Here is a 15,715-nt window from a genome sequence, read left to right as displayed (position 1 = left end):
ACATGCTTCAAGTCACCGTAGCTGACCAAAACAACATCCAAATGTACCTGAAAATTTAGAAACTATAAGGGGCAAAATGATCATTTTCCTCTTAAATTTTTGAAATCAGAACTAAAAAAAGAACCCTAAGATTTAGTGATGAAATTGGACCTGAAACAGATTTGAAAATTGCAAAAATAGAAAGTCTCCCAAATGTACACTGAATCTTTACTTCTTAATAAGACCAATTATGTACACCCATTTGAACTAAAGAGATTTAGTGACAGTCGGAATCAATCTTCACAACCACCTGGCTACCAAAACAGAAGCTGTTACTTCAAATGATACAACATTTTTCTGGCTTATTAGTAGATGATCTTGGAGTCACCATAAATAAAATGGAAACAAAGTGAGAATCAAACACCAAATAAAACAATTAATCTGAAATCACAAGACATTAAAATCAGATTATGTCTCTCAAAATACACTGAAACTGAATGTTAAAAATTGATTCAAAATATAAAAATACTAAAATGAAAATCGCTCTACCAAAATGGAAACTGTAACATCATTCAGTCTTTCAAAGACCAATTGGTAGAACTTTTTGGGTTGGATGATCTTGGAATATCTTTCACTCCATGTGAAAAAGCAGGTTGATTTGGAGGAAGCAATGGTACATTTTCATTGTTAAGCATCGAAAAGACATCATTCATGGTCAAGTACAACCTTTACAAATAGATCATGGAAATTAAATCGCTCTTTAATTGAAATCACCTTGCTACTAAAATTGAAAGTGTTACTTCATTGGCAGAACATTTTTCTGGGTTGGATGATCTTGGAATATCATTCAGTAGTACTCTACTTCGCACATGGGAAAAAGCTGGTTGATTTGGGGGACGTAATGGTAAACTTTCATTGGTAAGCATTGAAACCACATCGTTCATGGTGGGTCTATCTTCTGCATTTTCTTCCACACAAAGGAGTGCTATATTAACAAATCTTATCAACGTTTCCCTGGAGGGCGCTTCATCTAAAACTGGATCAACCAACTCTAATACCCTGTCGCTTGTCCACAAATCCCATACCTTAACATCCACACACACAAAATTAATCATCAAGTTAGAAGTATTTCACTGTAAAACATATGCTAGCTTAATTAAACCATGAATTGGACGAAGAACTTTTGTTTTACTACGCCATTGCTGTGTCGGGGTAGCGTACCTTGTTGATCCAGGACCGGTAATATATAGAACAAATCTTAAAACCATATAACGAAATTGAAAGAATTTTTTGCTACTCACGTAACCAAGGAGAGTGAGAAAGGGCGTGTGATGAAACTCAGTGTTCTTCTTGCCGCTCACAATTTCCAGAAACAATACCCCAAAGCTGAAGACATCAGATTTGACAGAGATTACTCCTTCATGGGCATATTCTGGGGAGATATTTCCACTGCAATTCGACAACCAATCTAGGATAATTAGTAAATCCATGATTATAGGTGAATTCATGCATAACTTATAAGCATGCTTTATCTACTTACTAAGTCCCAGCGATCCTCTGGGTGTTAACTTGTAACTCGCTTTGTCCAAAAATTCTTGCCATACCAAAATCTGATATTTTAGGATTCATGTTTTTATCTAACAAAATATTACCCGCCTTAAGATCTCTGTGAATAATTCGAACTCTTGAATATTGATGTAGATAAAGAAGTCCTTGAGCAATCCCTTCAATGATCCGAACACGTATTCCCCAATCTAATAATCTACTCTTAGTTGAATCTGATTTATAACAAATAAAGAAGATATTGGTAATTTAAAAAAAAAAAAAAAAGACAACCAATTAATAATGTAAATTAAAAACCAATTGATACTTAGAGAAAATATACAAACCAAAGAGGCACAGGTCTAAGCTTTTATTAGGCATGTATTCGTAGATCAAAATCTTCTCATCTTTATGGATGCAGCAGCCCAAAAGTGTAACAAGATTCTTGTGTTGAATCTTGGCTATGACAAGTGCTTCATTTTTTAACTCTTCCAATCCTTGCCCAGATCCTCTTGAAAGCCTTTTCACAGCTATCTCATCTCTTTTTAGTAATACTCCCTGAACAGATAATGCTTGTTAAATTTTTATCAGCAATATCATACTTAGCTAAAGCCTGAATTTATGCATAATTAAATAAAGTCTGACCTTGTAGACAGGTCCAAAACCACCCCTCCCAAGCAAATTTGAGTCTGAGAAATTATTTGTTGCTGCAGAAACACTTGCGAAACTGAATAATGGCAGTTCAACTTCCTTTTTACTATTTTTCTCAAGCTTATTTACTTCATTACTGAAATCAAATAGCATCAAATCCTTTCCTGTGTTGGGCAAATTAAGAAAAATGAAAATATTAGTTCAAGGAGTGTTATCACTGCTTCAATCATGCTCAAGAAAGTTTACCTTTGTTTTTGAGCTTTCTCCTAAAGTAATAAATAAGACCCAAAGTGGTGATTATCAGAAATAACATGATTATGAGAAATATAACACCATCTACACCATCTGACACGAATAGTAGAAAGATGAAAACTACGAAGAGTACCACTCCACCAACGAGAGCTAGCTTTGAATTTCGCTCCATTGAAATCAAATACTTTTGTACAAATGAGTCCGCAAGTTTTAGGAGAGGCGTTTATGACTAATTGTTGAAGGTTATTTCTCTTTTATATGACTTTTCCTAAGTCAACACGTCTTGCATTATGGTCAACACGTCTTATTGTTATAATTAATATGTATATAATATATTTTGCTCAATCGTTGTCAAATTTTTATTTGAAAAATATTATTTAACTTTGTACTCTAATAGATAATTTTCTTGATTAATCTGAAGCTCCATTGATAATTAATATTGATTTATTGAGATCAAATAATTAATTAGGTCTTAATACATACAAATTTGTATACAAAAGTAATGGGTCTGTCTATTAACAAAGAAACTGATAACAAATCTCAGTTTTCCAAGTAAAAATTAAACAAAGTGAATTAAGTAGAACTGTCAAGCACAATCATATGTATGTATAGGCTTTTCAAGTGTTCTTATACCATATATGTTGAGGATGAAATATTAATGTTAAACCGTTCATAAAGTTAAGTCTTTTTCAAATGATTCTACGTCTCTACCAATCCCATGACAAACGCTACCAAACAATCCTGAAACTAGAGGCATGAATGGAACCGAACTCCACCAAGAACCAGCTGCACACTTTCCTCTTCAAACAAATTACTCCATCTACTTAATATGCATCCTTCAATTTCATGGCCCGTTCAAACCCATAGGTGGCTCGGCCTGTGGAATAATTCTTAAGTATAACAAATGTGTGTACAACTATCCAAATCATATCAGTATGCACATTTGACACACTTCCTCACTTCAGTATAATAAGTCCCAGCGATTCTCTACGTGTTGCTCACTTTGTCCAAAATTTGATAAATTAGGATTCATATTTTTATATAACTAAACCAGTTGATGTTGAAGCTACAAGGATGATAACTATCAGACCTACAACGAGAACGAATAATGTAGTGCTTCATTGAGATCAAATGCTTTATGCTTGGTACAAATGAGATCATATTTCCATATTCTAGTTATATCTGTCTTTGAGAAACCGGTCAAGAAGTCTTGTTTTTACGAATGTTGGATCTTTAATTGGACGCGTTTTATCAGTCAAAACATGGAATGAAATACAATAATATGAGAAGGAGAAAGGATTTGCAAATTCTTAATGCAAAGTTCATTATATATGTTTTTATTATTGTACTGTTGTATTTTGTAATATACCAAAGAATTCTCTCTTGTTATAAAGGTAAGTAATTATTATTTGAAAACGTTAGATATATTATTAATTTCTTTTATGTGAAGCATAATTTAATTATGTTTACTATAACTCTTTGATATAATTTTGTTTCCCAAATAACTGCCTAGTCTTCATGCCTTTTGTTTGCTATGGTAGGCCTTCTTCAAATACTTACACATATTCATTCAAGCTCTCGTGTGAAAGCTGAAAAAGTCGCAGATCAATTATCCATTGACCATACTTTTTCAAAAGTTAAAAAAATAAAAATAATGAAATAAAGGAAAGCAGATTCCACTCAGGTCTTTAAGAAATTGTGAGGACGTTTCTGTCCAAGAAGTCATCACCTTCCATTGGAGAATTTCTTAGAAAACAGAGAGATTGAAAAATGTGCATTCCATAGAATTTTCTCGATGGCAAAAATATAATTTCTCTAGAAGATATTACTTGCATTTAAGTAGATAATCAAGAGATATTCCTAAAAGAAGAAGTAAAATTATTATTAAACGAGGAATTAGGAGAATAAGTAAGTTTATTCAAATTAAGAGGTTGTTTGTCTAAGCTTATAAGTTGGTCAAATTATTTTATAAGCTCTAAAATTAAGTTAACCTGTTTGTTTATAAATTTTTTAAGTTTATAAGCCAAAAAAATAAGTTGGGAGAGGTATTTTTTTTTTTACTTATAAGCACTATACTTATAAGCTCAAATATATTATCACATTATCCTTGTTTAATTTTAAAATTTTATAGTATACGCTTATTTAATGTAGTATATTTTTTAGTCATTTTATAATAAAATGTACTTATAACCCATATTTTACCAAACACGTTAACTACTTATTAGTTACTTATAAGTATTTTAATCAAACATGTTATTGCTTAAAATTTCAAATGTTTATAAGCTAAAATAAGTACTTATTGTTTATAAGCTAATTTTTATAAACTCATCCAAACACCTCCTAAGAAGTAAATGTGGACAAAAAATGATATCCAGAGAAGATCTCACATTATCCTAAAACTCCTACAATCCCTTTCCTATTCAAAGTCCTACTACGATAAGGAAGATATTTTCCTCCGACTCTCTCTACTCCATTATATAAAGGGAGACTAATGGCATAGAATGATCATTACAATTCATATGGAAAAGTCTCATATTAGAATATTTTAATTAAAACCTGACCCTAACCTAAATTATTCTCCTTACAATCACAATCCTGCAGGAACTTTATTAACCTCCAGGTTGGATCAGATCATAACTTCTGGTTATATCTGCTTATTTTTATTTCAACGTTGAATAAACAAACTCAGTTTGAGAAGGAGAAGAATCTGTATGTCAATGCCGTGTAGCATATTTTTATAATTTTATCCACACCTAGAACTAAATATGATGAGACAGTTCATAAAATTAGTAGGACTCAAATCACAAATAGAATTAGAACTCAAAACACTTAATTAGAGTAAGATTATGTCTCTCAAATACGCTGATCAATGTCAAAAAATATTATTCACAAAATAAATGTACTCATGAGATCAAGTACAACCTTTACAAATAGATCATGGAAATCGCTTTTTAATTAAAATTACCTTGCTGCTACAGTTGAAAGTGTTACTTCATTAGCAGAACATTTGTCTGGGTTTGATGATCTTGGAATATCATTCAGTACTCTACTTCGTACATGTACAAAAGCAGGTTGATTTGGGGGACGTAGTGGTAAACTTTCATTGGTAAGCATTGAAATGGCATCGTTCATGGGGGGCCTATCTTCTGCATTTTCTTCCACACAAAGGAGTGCTATGTTAACATATCTTATCAACATTTCCTTGGAGTGTAAACCTTCTAATACTGGATCAATCAATTCTAATACTCTGTCGCTTGTCCACATTTCCCATACCTTAATTACATCCGTAAACACAAAATTAATTATTAAGTTATAAGTAACCTCGATTATGTAACCAAATTGAAAGTGATTTAATTTGTGTTACTCACATAACCAAGAAGAGTGAGAAAAGTTGTGTGATGGAATTTGGTGTTCTCCTTGTCACTCACAATCTCAAGAAACAATACCCCAAAACTAAAGACATCAGATTTTATAGAGATGACTTCTTTATGGCATATTCCGGAGACATATATCCATTATAATAATCTATAAACAGTCTAGGCTAATTAGTAAATCTATGCATATAGATTATAATAAAAGTTGCTTTTATGTTAGATGCTTCATTTACTTACTATGTTCCAGTAATACTGTCAGTGTTAGCTTGTAACTCGCTCTCTTCAAAAATTATTGCCATTCCAAAATCTAGTATTTTAAGATTCATATTTTGATCTAGCAAGATATTACTTGCCTTCAAATCTCTATGAATAACTCGTTTTAAGGAATAATGATGAAGATAAAAAAGTCTATGAGCAATCCTTTCAATAATTCGAACATGTGTTCTCCAATCTAAATACTTACCCTTCACTTAATCTGATTTACAGCTAATAAAAAAGCTATGGTAATTAAGAAAAGAGAACCAACACTTGAATTTAAAAATTAACCAAATAAATAATTTGATATAGTTTGAGAATGTTTACAAACCAAAGAGCTAGGAAAAAGTCCAAGCTTTTATTAGACATGTACTCATAGATCAAAGTCTTCTCATCTTTTTCGATGCAGCAACCCAAAAGTCTAACAAGATTTTTGTGCTGTACTTTGGCAATGACCAGTGCTTCATTTTTAAGCTCTTTTAAACCTTGCCCAGACCTTCCTGATGAAAGCCTTTTCACAGCTATCTCATCTCTGTTCATTTATACTCCCTTGAAATTATCAAACTAGTTCTTGTTAAAAATTTATCTAAACCTACAATAATATTGTAATTAACAAGCACAGGAATGAAAACTTGCCTTATAAACAGGTCCAAAACCACCCTCCCCTAGCTTGTCTGTGGCGAAACTAAATAATGGCTATTTAACTTCATTTTCTCTACTTTTTACTTCGAAAAGCTCCAAATAATCAGCTTTTAGGCTCATACCCTCTTCTAATTGCATCAAATCCTTCCCTGATTAATGGTGATGAAGAGAAAAATGAAAAATAAGGCTCAAAGGATTTTATCATTCATGATATCTGTTTGTATAAATTAATACATGAGATTTTTTAAGTACCTTTGCTTTCGAGCTGTAATCTCTTCGAGTGGAAAAAAAGACAACACGAACTGCCGACGATCAATGCAATTAAAATGGCCACAACGATCATTACTCCCAATAAGCTACCATCAGTAATTGCAATTACTGAAATGGTGGCTATAAAACTAACTAAGAAACCACAAAACATCAAAATGCCCACCATTGAATATCAATTTTTAAGGGAAACTCTCTCCTGGCTATTAATGCTAAAAAATAAATTACAAAACATCATATATGAATATTACTTTTTAAATTTATTTATGATAAAATCGGATACAAGTCAATGTTTAATGATAGACAAATCAAATGCATCAAAATTTAAAGGTGGCAAAAAGCCCAGGCCCAGGGAAGGGATGACTGGGCCCATGCCGGTCATGGACCTGGTTAATTTTAAAAGATCCCTAATAAATAACCGAAACTCCCTATAATATATAAATACATAATAAATCTAATGGTTAAAATGAAATTTTTTATCAAGCCAGGACTAGTCCGATACAGGCTAGACCCGGGCCTGAGACTGATTCAGGCCCTCACAAAAATGACAGACCCAAGATCGGTTCCAACCAATTTGGGCCTGATCCTTGAGGGCCCGAGCCACCTAGGACTGGCCCGGGCCTGTTTGCCCACCTCTACATCAAATTCTCATTTGATTGTGAAGAGCCTTCAAAGTATTATATATTATTCAACAATCTAATCATGCAATAAGAAAATTAAAATAGATATATAGTAAACCCAAGAGAGATTATTAATGCCCAAAAGCGCTCCATTGATGAGATAAATTAAATAATTAATTAGGTCTTAATATTATATTCCTTTCTAATCAGAGTCACTTGAAGATATAATTATTAAGTATTATTGAATATGTTGACCACTACTTCTATTACCATAATAGTCAATATCGTATTGTAGATGTTAAGAGCATCTCCAACCCACGCCAAATTGGCGTAAAAAACACCAATTTGGCTTGGGTTGGCACTCCAACCCACACCAAACACTACAGTGCCGCGCCAAATTTGGCGCGGCACTGTAGCACTGCGCCAAAATGGCGCAGTACTGTAGCACAATAAAAAAATATATTTTTTTTTAATTTTGATTTTTTTGTTTTTTTTTTATTTTGTTAAGTTAATTTGAGTATTAAATTTTACACCAAAAATCATACCAAATTTGAGTATTTGTATTTGTATTTAATTTAATTTGATTATTATTTATAATAATGATATAATTTAAAAAATGATGACAAATTAAAAATAGAACTTTATTCAATGCAAATATTAAACTACAATAACTAAAAATAAAAATTAACACTAATTTAAAAGCACTAAAATTAAAAGAAAATACAACATAAACTAAAATAACAATTTAGTATTCCGGTAGATTAGTTTCGGATCCAGTAAAGATCATCAAATATTGAAAAGAACTTAGTTATTTTGAGATCCTTGACCTTGTTATTGAACTCTTTTTTGCATAATTCTTAATTCTCATTTGAAAAAACTCACGTAGGCTTGATGGACAACCATCTTTTTGAATAAGCCACAAATCTCAAAAGCTTGAATGGACAATACATCTTTTTGAATAAGCCACAAAGCTCAAAACTGAATGGACAACACATATTTTTGAATAAGCCATAAATCTCAAAGCTTGAATGGACAACACACTTTTTGAATAAGCCACAAATCTCTTTGATGCATTAATTGATCATTGTGGGAAGAACATACTAATTTGGAAAATTAAATTACTATCAATATGGAATTTTACCTTTGTGTTGTTGTTTTTTTTTTTTTTTTTTTGTATCATTTTATATTAGATGTAATGTTTTTCTATATTAATGTAATGTTTATTTGATTAAATAAATGCTTAATTCTATTAATTAGTATAATTTCAAAATTTATTATTTAATAAAAATATCATTCTCAATATTTAATTAATATATACAAAAATAATGAGTGAATAGATTAATTGTTGATTATTACAATAAAAAAAAAAAGAATATTCTAAATAATATTCTTTTTAATATAATATTGGTGTTGTGGGTTGGAATGGAATAGTGTTTTGCACCAATTTGGTGCAATGGGTTGGAGATGGTCTAATACTCTTTCTATTTAATGTTATTATCTATTAAAAGTCATTATTTTTTCAAATGTAAAAATTGATTTAGATATAATAAAATCCATTTTCAATATTTTTTTTCCCCAAAACTTATTAATCTATTTTTATTTATTTTGGTAAACTCACACGTCACAACAAGTGAATGAGTAAGTTAATCAATTTTTGAATCCAGTGATTCATAAATATTCTTAAATGTATTCCATTACTAACAAAAGCGTTATTGTAACGCTACAGTCTACACTCCCCAGTTCCTTAACCTACACCACCAAGCATTTCCTCTCCCTAAGTACCCCTCCGCTTTCCATCACTTTCCCTCTTCTTTCAATACAACACCACATCCTCTTTACTCACCCACTCTTTCTGTAAATCCTTCACTCGTTCTCCTTCTCCGTCTCAAACATCACTATCTTACTGATAACCATTAACGCAACTCTTTCCTTCAATGGCTACTTCGGTGCTGCCGCTGCTGCTACCAATCAACCCTAACAAATCCTTCGAGGTTTTTATTTCTTTATTTATTTTGTATTTTCAGCTTATTTTTCAGAGCTTGTTTGTGTAAATCTTCTTTAAGATCCTTACATGTGTAATGAATTTTTTATTATTGTTGCTTGCTTGTTTATAATTTTGCTATTAATTGTGTTAATATATATGCGATTAATTTTTCTTTGGTTAGGTTAACCAAATATTAACTGTTACTAGTTATGTGGTTAAAACTTGGTGTAATTGCTTCTCCTAATTCTTACTGCTTAATTGTGACCGAAACATTCTTATTTATACTTCCTAGTTTGTTTTTATATTATCCCAAGCATGTGTCAGCTGATTTGGGGCTATCATGAAGGCAATATGTTAGCGGCATTACTTACAGCTCCGGAAGTGTAATAATGCTTGTGCTGAAATAGGTTATGATACGATCTTTGAGCAAATACAAGACTTTTGTGGCTAATGCTATTGGTCAGAGGCGCATTGTCGAAAAAGCTAATTCTAGGGGAGAATTACATCCTGTATGATTTGTTAAAACAATTATTTAAATCCCCAAGTACGTAAAAGCGATATGAAGAAATTTTGTCATTTGTCCACAAATGTTAAACATATTTTAGCTAACGTGTGATGGTACATTCACTAAATTTAATAGAAGTATTGTGAAAAACTTAGGGTTTAACTTATATATCACCTGTCTGTATTAGTATGAAGTTTATTGTATGTGCAGTTTGGTTCCTTGATTGAAGCTGCATTTTTTTTTTCACATTTCTAGTGGATTCTTGATGAGCTCCTGATGATTTTATTATATTGTTTCTGTGAAGAGAAAAGGATTTATGTGAAACATTTGAATGGAGGTGGCCCAACCTCCCAGTGATTCTGTTTCGAGCCTTTTTCTTCCCAGGCCAATATCTTGGTTGCGACTTCATGGGATAATCAGGTTTGTGGATTTGTCTCTCTTTTGTACAGTCATGTCTTCCTATTTGTTGGTTAACAATGCTGTTTTCACATTTATCCCAATTGAAGATTGGCAGGTACGTTGTTGGGAAATTTCACGCAGTGGAGCTAATGTGGCTAGTGTTCCCAAGGCATCAATTTCACATGACCAACCGTAATTTTTAAATTAATTTATTGTTGTTACAAATCCATGTTTCTGTTGTGAAATTCATAATTGCAATTTATAACTTATTCTGTCTTTCCATTTCAAAGGTTTTGTGCTCAGCATGGAAGGATGATGGAACTACTGTCTTTTCTGAGGATGTGACAAGCAGGTGAAGATGTGGCCTCTGCTGTCTGGTGGTCAACCAGTAACTGTGGCCATGCATGATGCGCCAATTAAAGAGGTTGCCTGGGTTCCAGAGATGATCTACTTGTCCCTGGAAGCTGGGACAAGACTTTGAAGTAATATTTTCTCTCCTTCTCTTCGTTTGTCAGTCCTGTGCTGTTGTTTGTTTGGAATTTGTTGGACATCTATTTAGATTTATAACCAAGATTGCATTTTTTTCCACCAAGAATGCAAATTTTTTCTCATACTTAGTTTAGGGCTTGCATATGTTATAGTCCACATTCTACATGAAAGTAGCCTCACCTACTTGCTAAATCTAGTTCACACGACCTTAAAAGAAGTATGATCATATATAGTTGTATGATCGTTTTACATGGTGGGATCAAATAATTGAATTCCTATGTGTGAAGGCTGGTGGTTCCACTTGATCATGTTTTGTTCTGCTATTTTAAACCGTACGAATACTTTTGGCAGTGAAAGAGGTGGGGATGGCAGGGCTTGGACCCCAAACTGTTGGCACACTTTTCCACTGCTTATAGAATTACTAGTTAATAAAAGAAAAAGGCCTAGAATAAGAGTTCACATTGTAGGAAGCGTGTCTCTCTTGCTCTCTTTCTGTCTCTGTGATTTCTGGTTTATTTTTTTAATTTTTTTGTGATAAATGTTAAGATTTGTTATGCAATTTATAGCTTCTCCTTGTGACAGCCATTGTTTTCGGTGCGTGCTGTTTATGGTTTTACATGCTCTGTTTCTTGTATCCATAACTCTTGCATATTTGAGTTCCTTGGGTGTCAGTTGTTGATGAGTGTTTTTGATGGTGTCCAATCTAAATTAGGTACTGGGATACAAGACAGTCAAATCTGTTGCACATCAACAGCTACCTGATCGCTGCTATGCCCTCACAGTGAGGCATCCCCTGATGGTTGTTGGACATGCAGTAGAAATCTAATTGTCTTTAACTTGCAGAACCCACAGGTAATATTTTCTTATTCTGTAATTGCATTGTTTTATAAGGAAATTCAAACAGGAAAAAATCATTGAGGGCGGTTTAAGCATTTGGTATTTTCAATGGTAACAACTGCTTCAGTATTAGTTGCTTGCTTAGTGTAATTTCAAATTTTATATTTTAGGCATCTTATTTAATGTGGCATTGGAACATGTAATTCTAGTTGATTTCTTCAACCAAAAGTTATCCTTTTGGGTAATCCATTTTTTGTCCTATATAAAACCTTATGGAGGTCCTTAAATTGTTAGGTTTTTTTGTTCTGCAAGAGTTTGGCTGAAAAAGAGTGATTTCCTGTTATCATTGTGGTTGTCATTCTCTTTTCTTGTTTACAATTTAAAATAAAGTCTTTTATAATATGGTTGCTTAGAAGAGTTTGATTGTTGTAATTTCTAAGTTAATCTTGATGAATGCCTGCAATTATGTGTTCTTCTTCATTCTTTCTTTTCTTTTTTTTTTTTTTTTTTTCCCCTTTGATAAGAATGTTCATCTTTTCAATTACCCTTGTCTACCTAAATGTTTTTAAGGTTAATTAGTTCTCTGTTTAACTTGATATTATTAGCCACACAATTTATTCCTGCATTTATATAAAATGAGAAACATATTGAAAGCTGCGATTCATTTACCCAGTTTAGATGCATTTTATGGAAGGGTGGGGTAGATATCTCTTCATAAATGCCAAGAAGTAAGAGGATGTGACTTTTGCTTGCATTACAATGTGCTGTATAGATACATGTTTAATATGAAAATGTTTTGAGTGGTGACGATTTCTTAATTTTTGTTGAGATGCCAATTGTCTGAGTTGGAGATTACTTATGACCATCTGTTTGAATTGGTCTAATATTCTTATATGCTAACAGGTGAATTTAAAAGAATTCCTTCACCCCTGAAGTATCAGACAAGATGTGTAGCTGCCTTTCCGTCAGCAAGGTTTTTTGGTATGTATTCAGTTACTTTTGGTTGCAGTCATTCCCCCCTTTGCCCCTCCTTTTTGTGACCTTTATTCTACAAGAAGTGGTTAGGATCATGGGCAATCTAGTTACCTGATTTTTAAATTTTTTTTTTTTTGGGTGCCAATTATCTGAGCTATCTCCTGTTCCACTTTATATTTCTTTCTTTTTTGTTTTTCCAGTTTCATCTTGACTCTTACTACTTCCTATTTAGCTTACTGCCTTGCTTCCATTTTTTTTTGTCCATGTATATATGATGGTCCGTTAGTCTGATCATTGAAAATGGTTTTTGATCTTTCTAGGTTGGTTCAATTGAGGGAAGGGTTGGTGTACACCATCTAGATGATTCACAGCAAAGTAAGAATTTCACATTCAAATGCCACAGAATGGCTGATATATACTCAGTCAACTCTTTGAACTTCCATCCTGTAAGTTACCTTTGTGTTTCTGATTTTATATGAAGTTTTAAGTATTGGTTGACAGATGGCATTGTTACTGGTTTATAAATTTTTTTTTATCATTTGAGATAGTTAGGATGGACAATAGTTTTCTATGGAGAAATAGATTTTTTTTTATCTATCTAGAGAATTGACATTTGGAGTTATTTTTTTTATTACTATCACCTTTTTTGTTGGAACTAAACATATCATTTGTGATCTATTTTGCTGGAAACTGTAATGCTGGAGCAGCAGTTTATAATTGCTCCCTGTTGGTTGATAAGACAACCTTTCTTTTTTTTTACCAATCATCTGAAATGGAAATCTTTTGTGAATCATAGAAAAATTGGAAAACCATGTGAGGCACTGTACTTTTTACATAACATTTCCATCTTTTTACTTCCTAAAGTTCTTAATTTATTATCTGAAATTTGTTACTGAATCCTTATGTTCTCCACACATTTTTGATGATAAACAAATCCCATTAAAAAAACAATGGAAAGGGGGATATAAAAATTGTGAACCAGCTGTTCGCTGGACCTGGAATGGACAGTCAAAGGGCAGACTATCTCCAAAAATTCTAACCCATGGAGAAAAACTGTTGTAATAGACTCTCCACACACACTTGAAATCATAACCACTGATATTAAACCTTGAGCAATGGATCAATCTGTTTAATATCAGTTTATCAGTCTTATAACAAGAATAGCGTCTACTGAATCTAGGAAATACAATTAACAGGGTTCTATCAACCCCTGTTGTATGAATTTGCTTCTGTTATCTCTAGTTCCTTCAGTCGGAGGGCTTTCTAGTGCAAAATATTGGGTCTCTTTTCTCATGTCTTTCCTCTTTGAAAATTTCAGTGATCATGTGGATGTTGTTTTTGCTTTATCATATGTTATTGTTTCAGATTTGCAAAGTAGGAGATAAATATGAATATGTGTTATATTATCAACTTTGGACCCTGGGGTGAATCATTGTCTTCTGTTCCTGAGGATCTCATGTAGCTGCCTTTTGTTTGCAGATACATCACACTTTTGCAACTGCTGGGTCTGATGGTGCATTCAATTTCTGGGACAAGGATAGTAAGCAGAGGCTCAAGGTCTTTTCAAATTTCTTTTCTTTATCACTTTAACTTTTTTCTTCTTTCGGCAAGGTTGAATCTTGTTTTGTCCATATCATGCTAGCACATTGTGCATTTCATACTAACTGAATCGTCCATTGATATAATAATTTCTTTTTGATGATTTCAGGCCATGGCAAGGTGTGGGCAGCCTATACCTTGCAGTACATTCAACAATGACGGCTCAATATTTGCGTACTCAGTATGTTTTGTTTTCATGTTCCTAAAGTCATATCATTCTCTTTTTCTCAGACTTGGCTCCTTCTATCTTCTTTTCCCACTGTGACACTTACTTACACATGTATAGAGAGATGCAATATCTGAAGTTATAAACAACGGCAATATCGTAAAGTTCACTCCGCTCTCTTCACATCTGGCACACACGCCTTTTATGTGCCAACCTCATGTCAGCGGAATGTATTTTTATTTCTGCTGATGGGTCTTTCTATTTGTTAATCACAATTGAGACTACTATTTGGATATAGAAAAAATGTCATCTACTCTTTTTTGAGTGATTAAACTGCAACAAATATCTGGTTATTCCTGTAGCACCCCAATACCGAAATGTTGAATTGATTTTGCAGAGATCACTACACAGAATATGAGTAATTACATCCCTCGCCCTTCTCAGGGGAGGGCATAATACTCCAGTGACAATTTAATATTTGTTGTATTTGTTTCTATTGAAGGCATCATTTGGGCTTCTAGGCTGGATGCTTTTTGTGGCCCTCTCTATTATCAATTTTTAAGTGCAAGAACTACTTTAGCATGTGATAATTCTTATTTTGAAATTTTCTGCAGGTGTGTTATGACTGGAGTAAGGGTGCAGAAAATCACAACCCAGCAACAGCAAAGACATATATTTATCTGCACTTACCACAGGTACATATATTTTAATCATAAATTCCCCGGAATAAATTGTAAGAAGAATAATATCTATCCCTGCAACTGACCATGTTTCTTATAATGCAGGAGAATGAGGTTAAAGGCAAGCCACGAGTCGGAACAAGTGGGAGAAAGTGAAGCACTCGTAAGTGGGCGCATAAGTCATACGAAGCCTGGAGGAAAACTATTTCTCATCTGTTTTGTTATGGTTCATATCATGCATAGCTTTTCATTTTTTATTTTTGTTTTCTTCCGAGAATCCGGATATCTCTTGTTCTTTTTGTCAATACAGAAGTCTATATTAGGAGTTAGGTACTTTTGGAGACGGGAGTCACAGTTCTTAAAAATCCCCATCTGCTGAGATGAAATTGGTTTTGGTTAGCTTTAATTGTAATAGTTTGAATTCGTTGTTGTTCTTGACAGAAATGGAGAGAATTAGATGGATATAGTGCCTTGCTTACGTATACAATCCTGTCAATTT

The 15,715-nt window shown here is 32.9% G+C and overlaps 1 protein-coding gene and 1 pseudogene across 1 annotated transcript; one reads left to right on the top strand and one right to left on the bottom strand.

Annotated features, from left to right (window-relative positions):
- Positions 1 to 551: 551 nt before the first annotated feature.
- LOC116124791 (G-type lectin S-receptor-like serine/threonine-protein kinase CES101) lies at positions 552 to 2,596 on the bottom strand. The gene is made up of 7 exons (XM_031410534.1): positions 2,419 to 2,596; positions 2,167 to 2,336; positions 1,869 to 2,079; positions 1,520 to 1,757; positions 1,281 to 1,428; positions 754 to 1,064; positions 552 to 705 (listed from the first exon to the last, which is right to left on the bottom strand). Exons 1-7 carry the CDS (start codon positions 2,594 to 2,596, stop codon positions 552 to 554), a joined length of 1,410 nt encoding a protein of 469 aa, XP_031266394.1.
- Positions 2,597 to 9,377: 6,781 nt separating this feature from the next.
- LOC116124794 lies at positions 9,378 to 15,678 on the top strand (annotated as a pseudogene).
- The last annotated feature ends 37 nt before the right edge of the window (positions 15,679 to 15,715 follow it).

The sequence above is a fragment of the Pistacia vera genome, unplaced genomic scaffold, assembly GCF_008641045.1.
Source record: "Pistacia vera cultivar Batoury unplaced genomic scaffold, PisVer_v2 Contig156, whole genome shotgun sequence".
Classification (NCBI taxonomy): domain Eukaryota; kingdom Viridiplantae; phylum Streptophyta; class Magnoliopsida; order Sapindales; family Anacardiaceae; genus Pistacia; species Pistacia vera.
Note: the sequence above shows the minus strand (reverse complement) of the source record. Positions and strands in the feature narration are given on the sequence as shown.

What these genes read in the sequence shown, in the direction of transcription:
- LOC116124791 (XM_031410534.1), bottom strand. Translation starts at nt 2,596, where the DNA reads ATGGAGCGAAATTCAAAGCTAGCTCTCGTTGGTGGAGTGGTACTCTTC. An exon ending in GTTTTGGACCTGTCTACAAG is followed by an intron (nt 2,080 to 2,166) that starts GTCAGACTTTAT and finishes TTATCTGTTCAG; the next exon opens with GGAGTATTACTAAAAAGAGA. An exon ending in CAGAGGATCGCTGGGACTTA is followed by an intron (nt 1,429 to 1,519) that starts GTAAGTAGATAA and finishes GTCGAATTGCAG; the next exon opens with TGGAAATATCTCCCCAGAAT.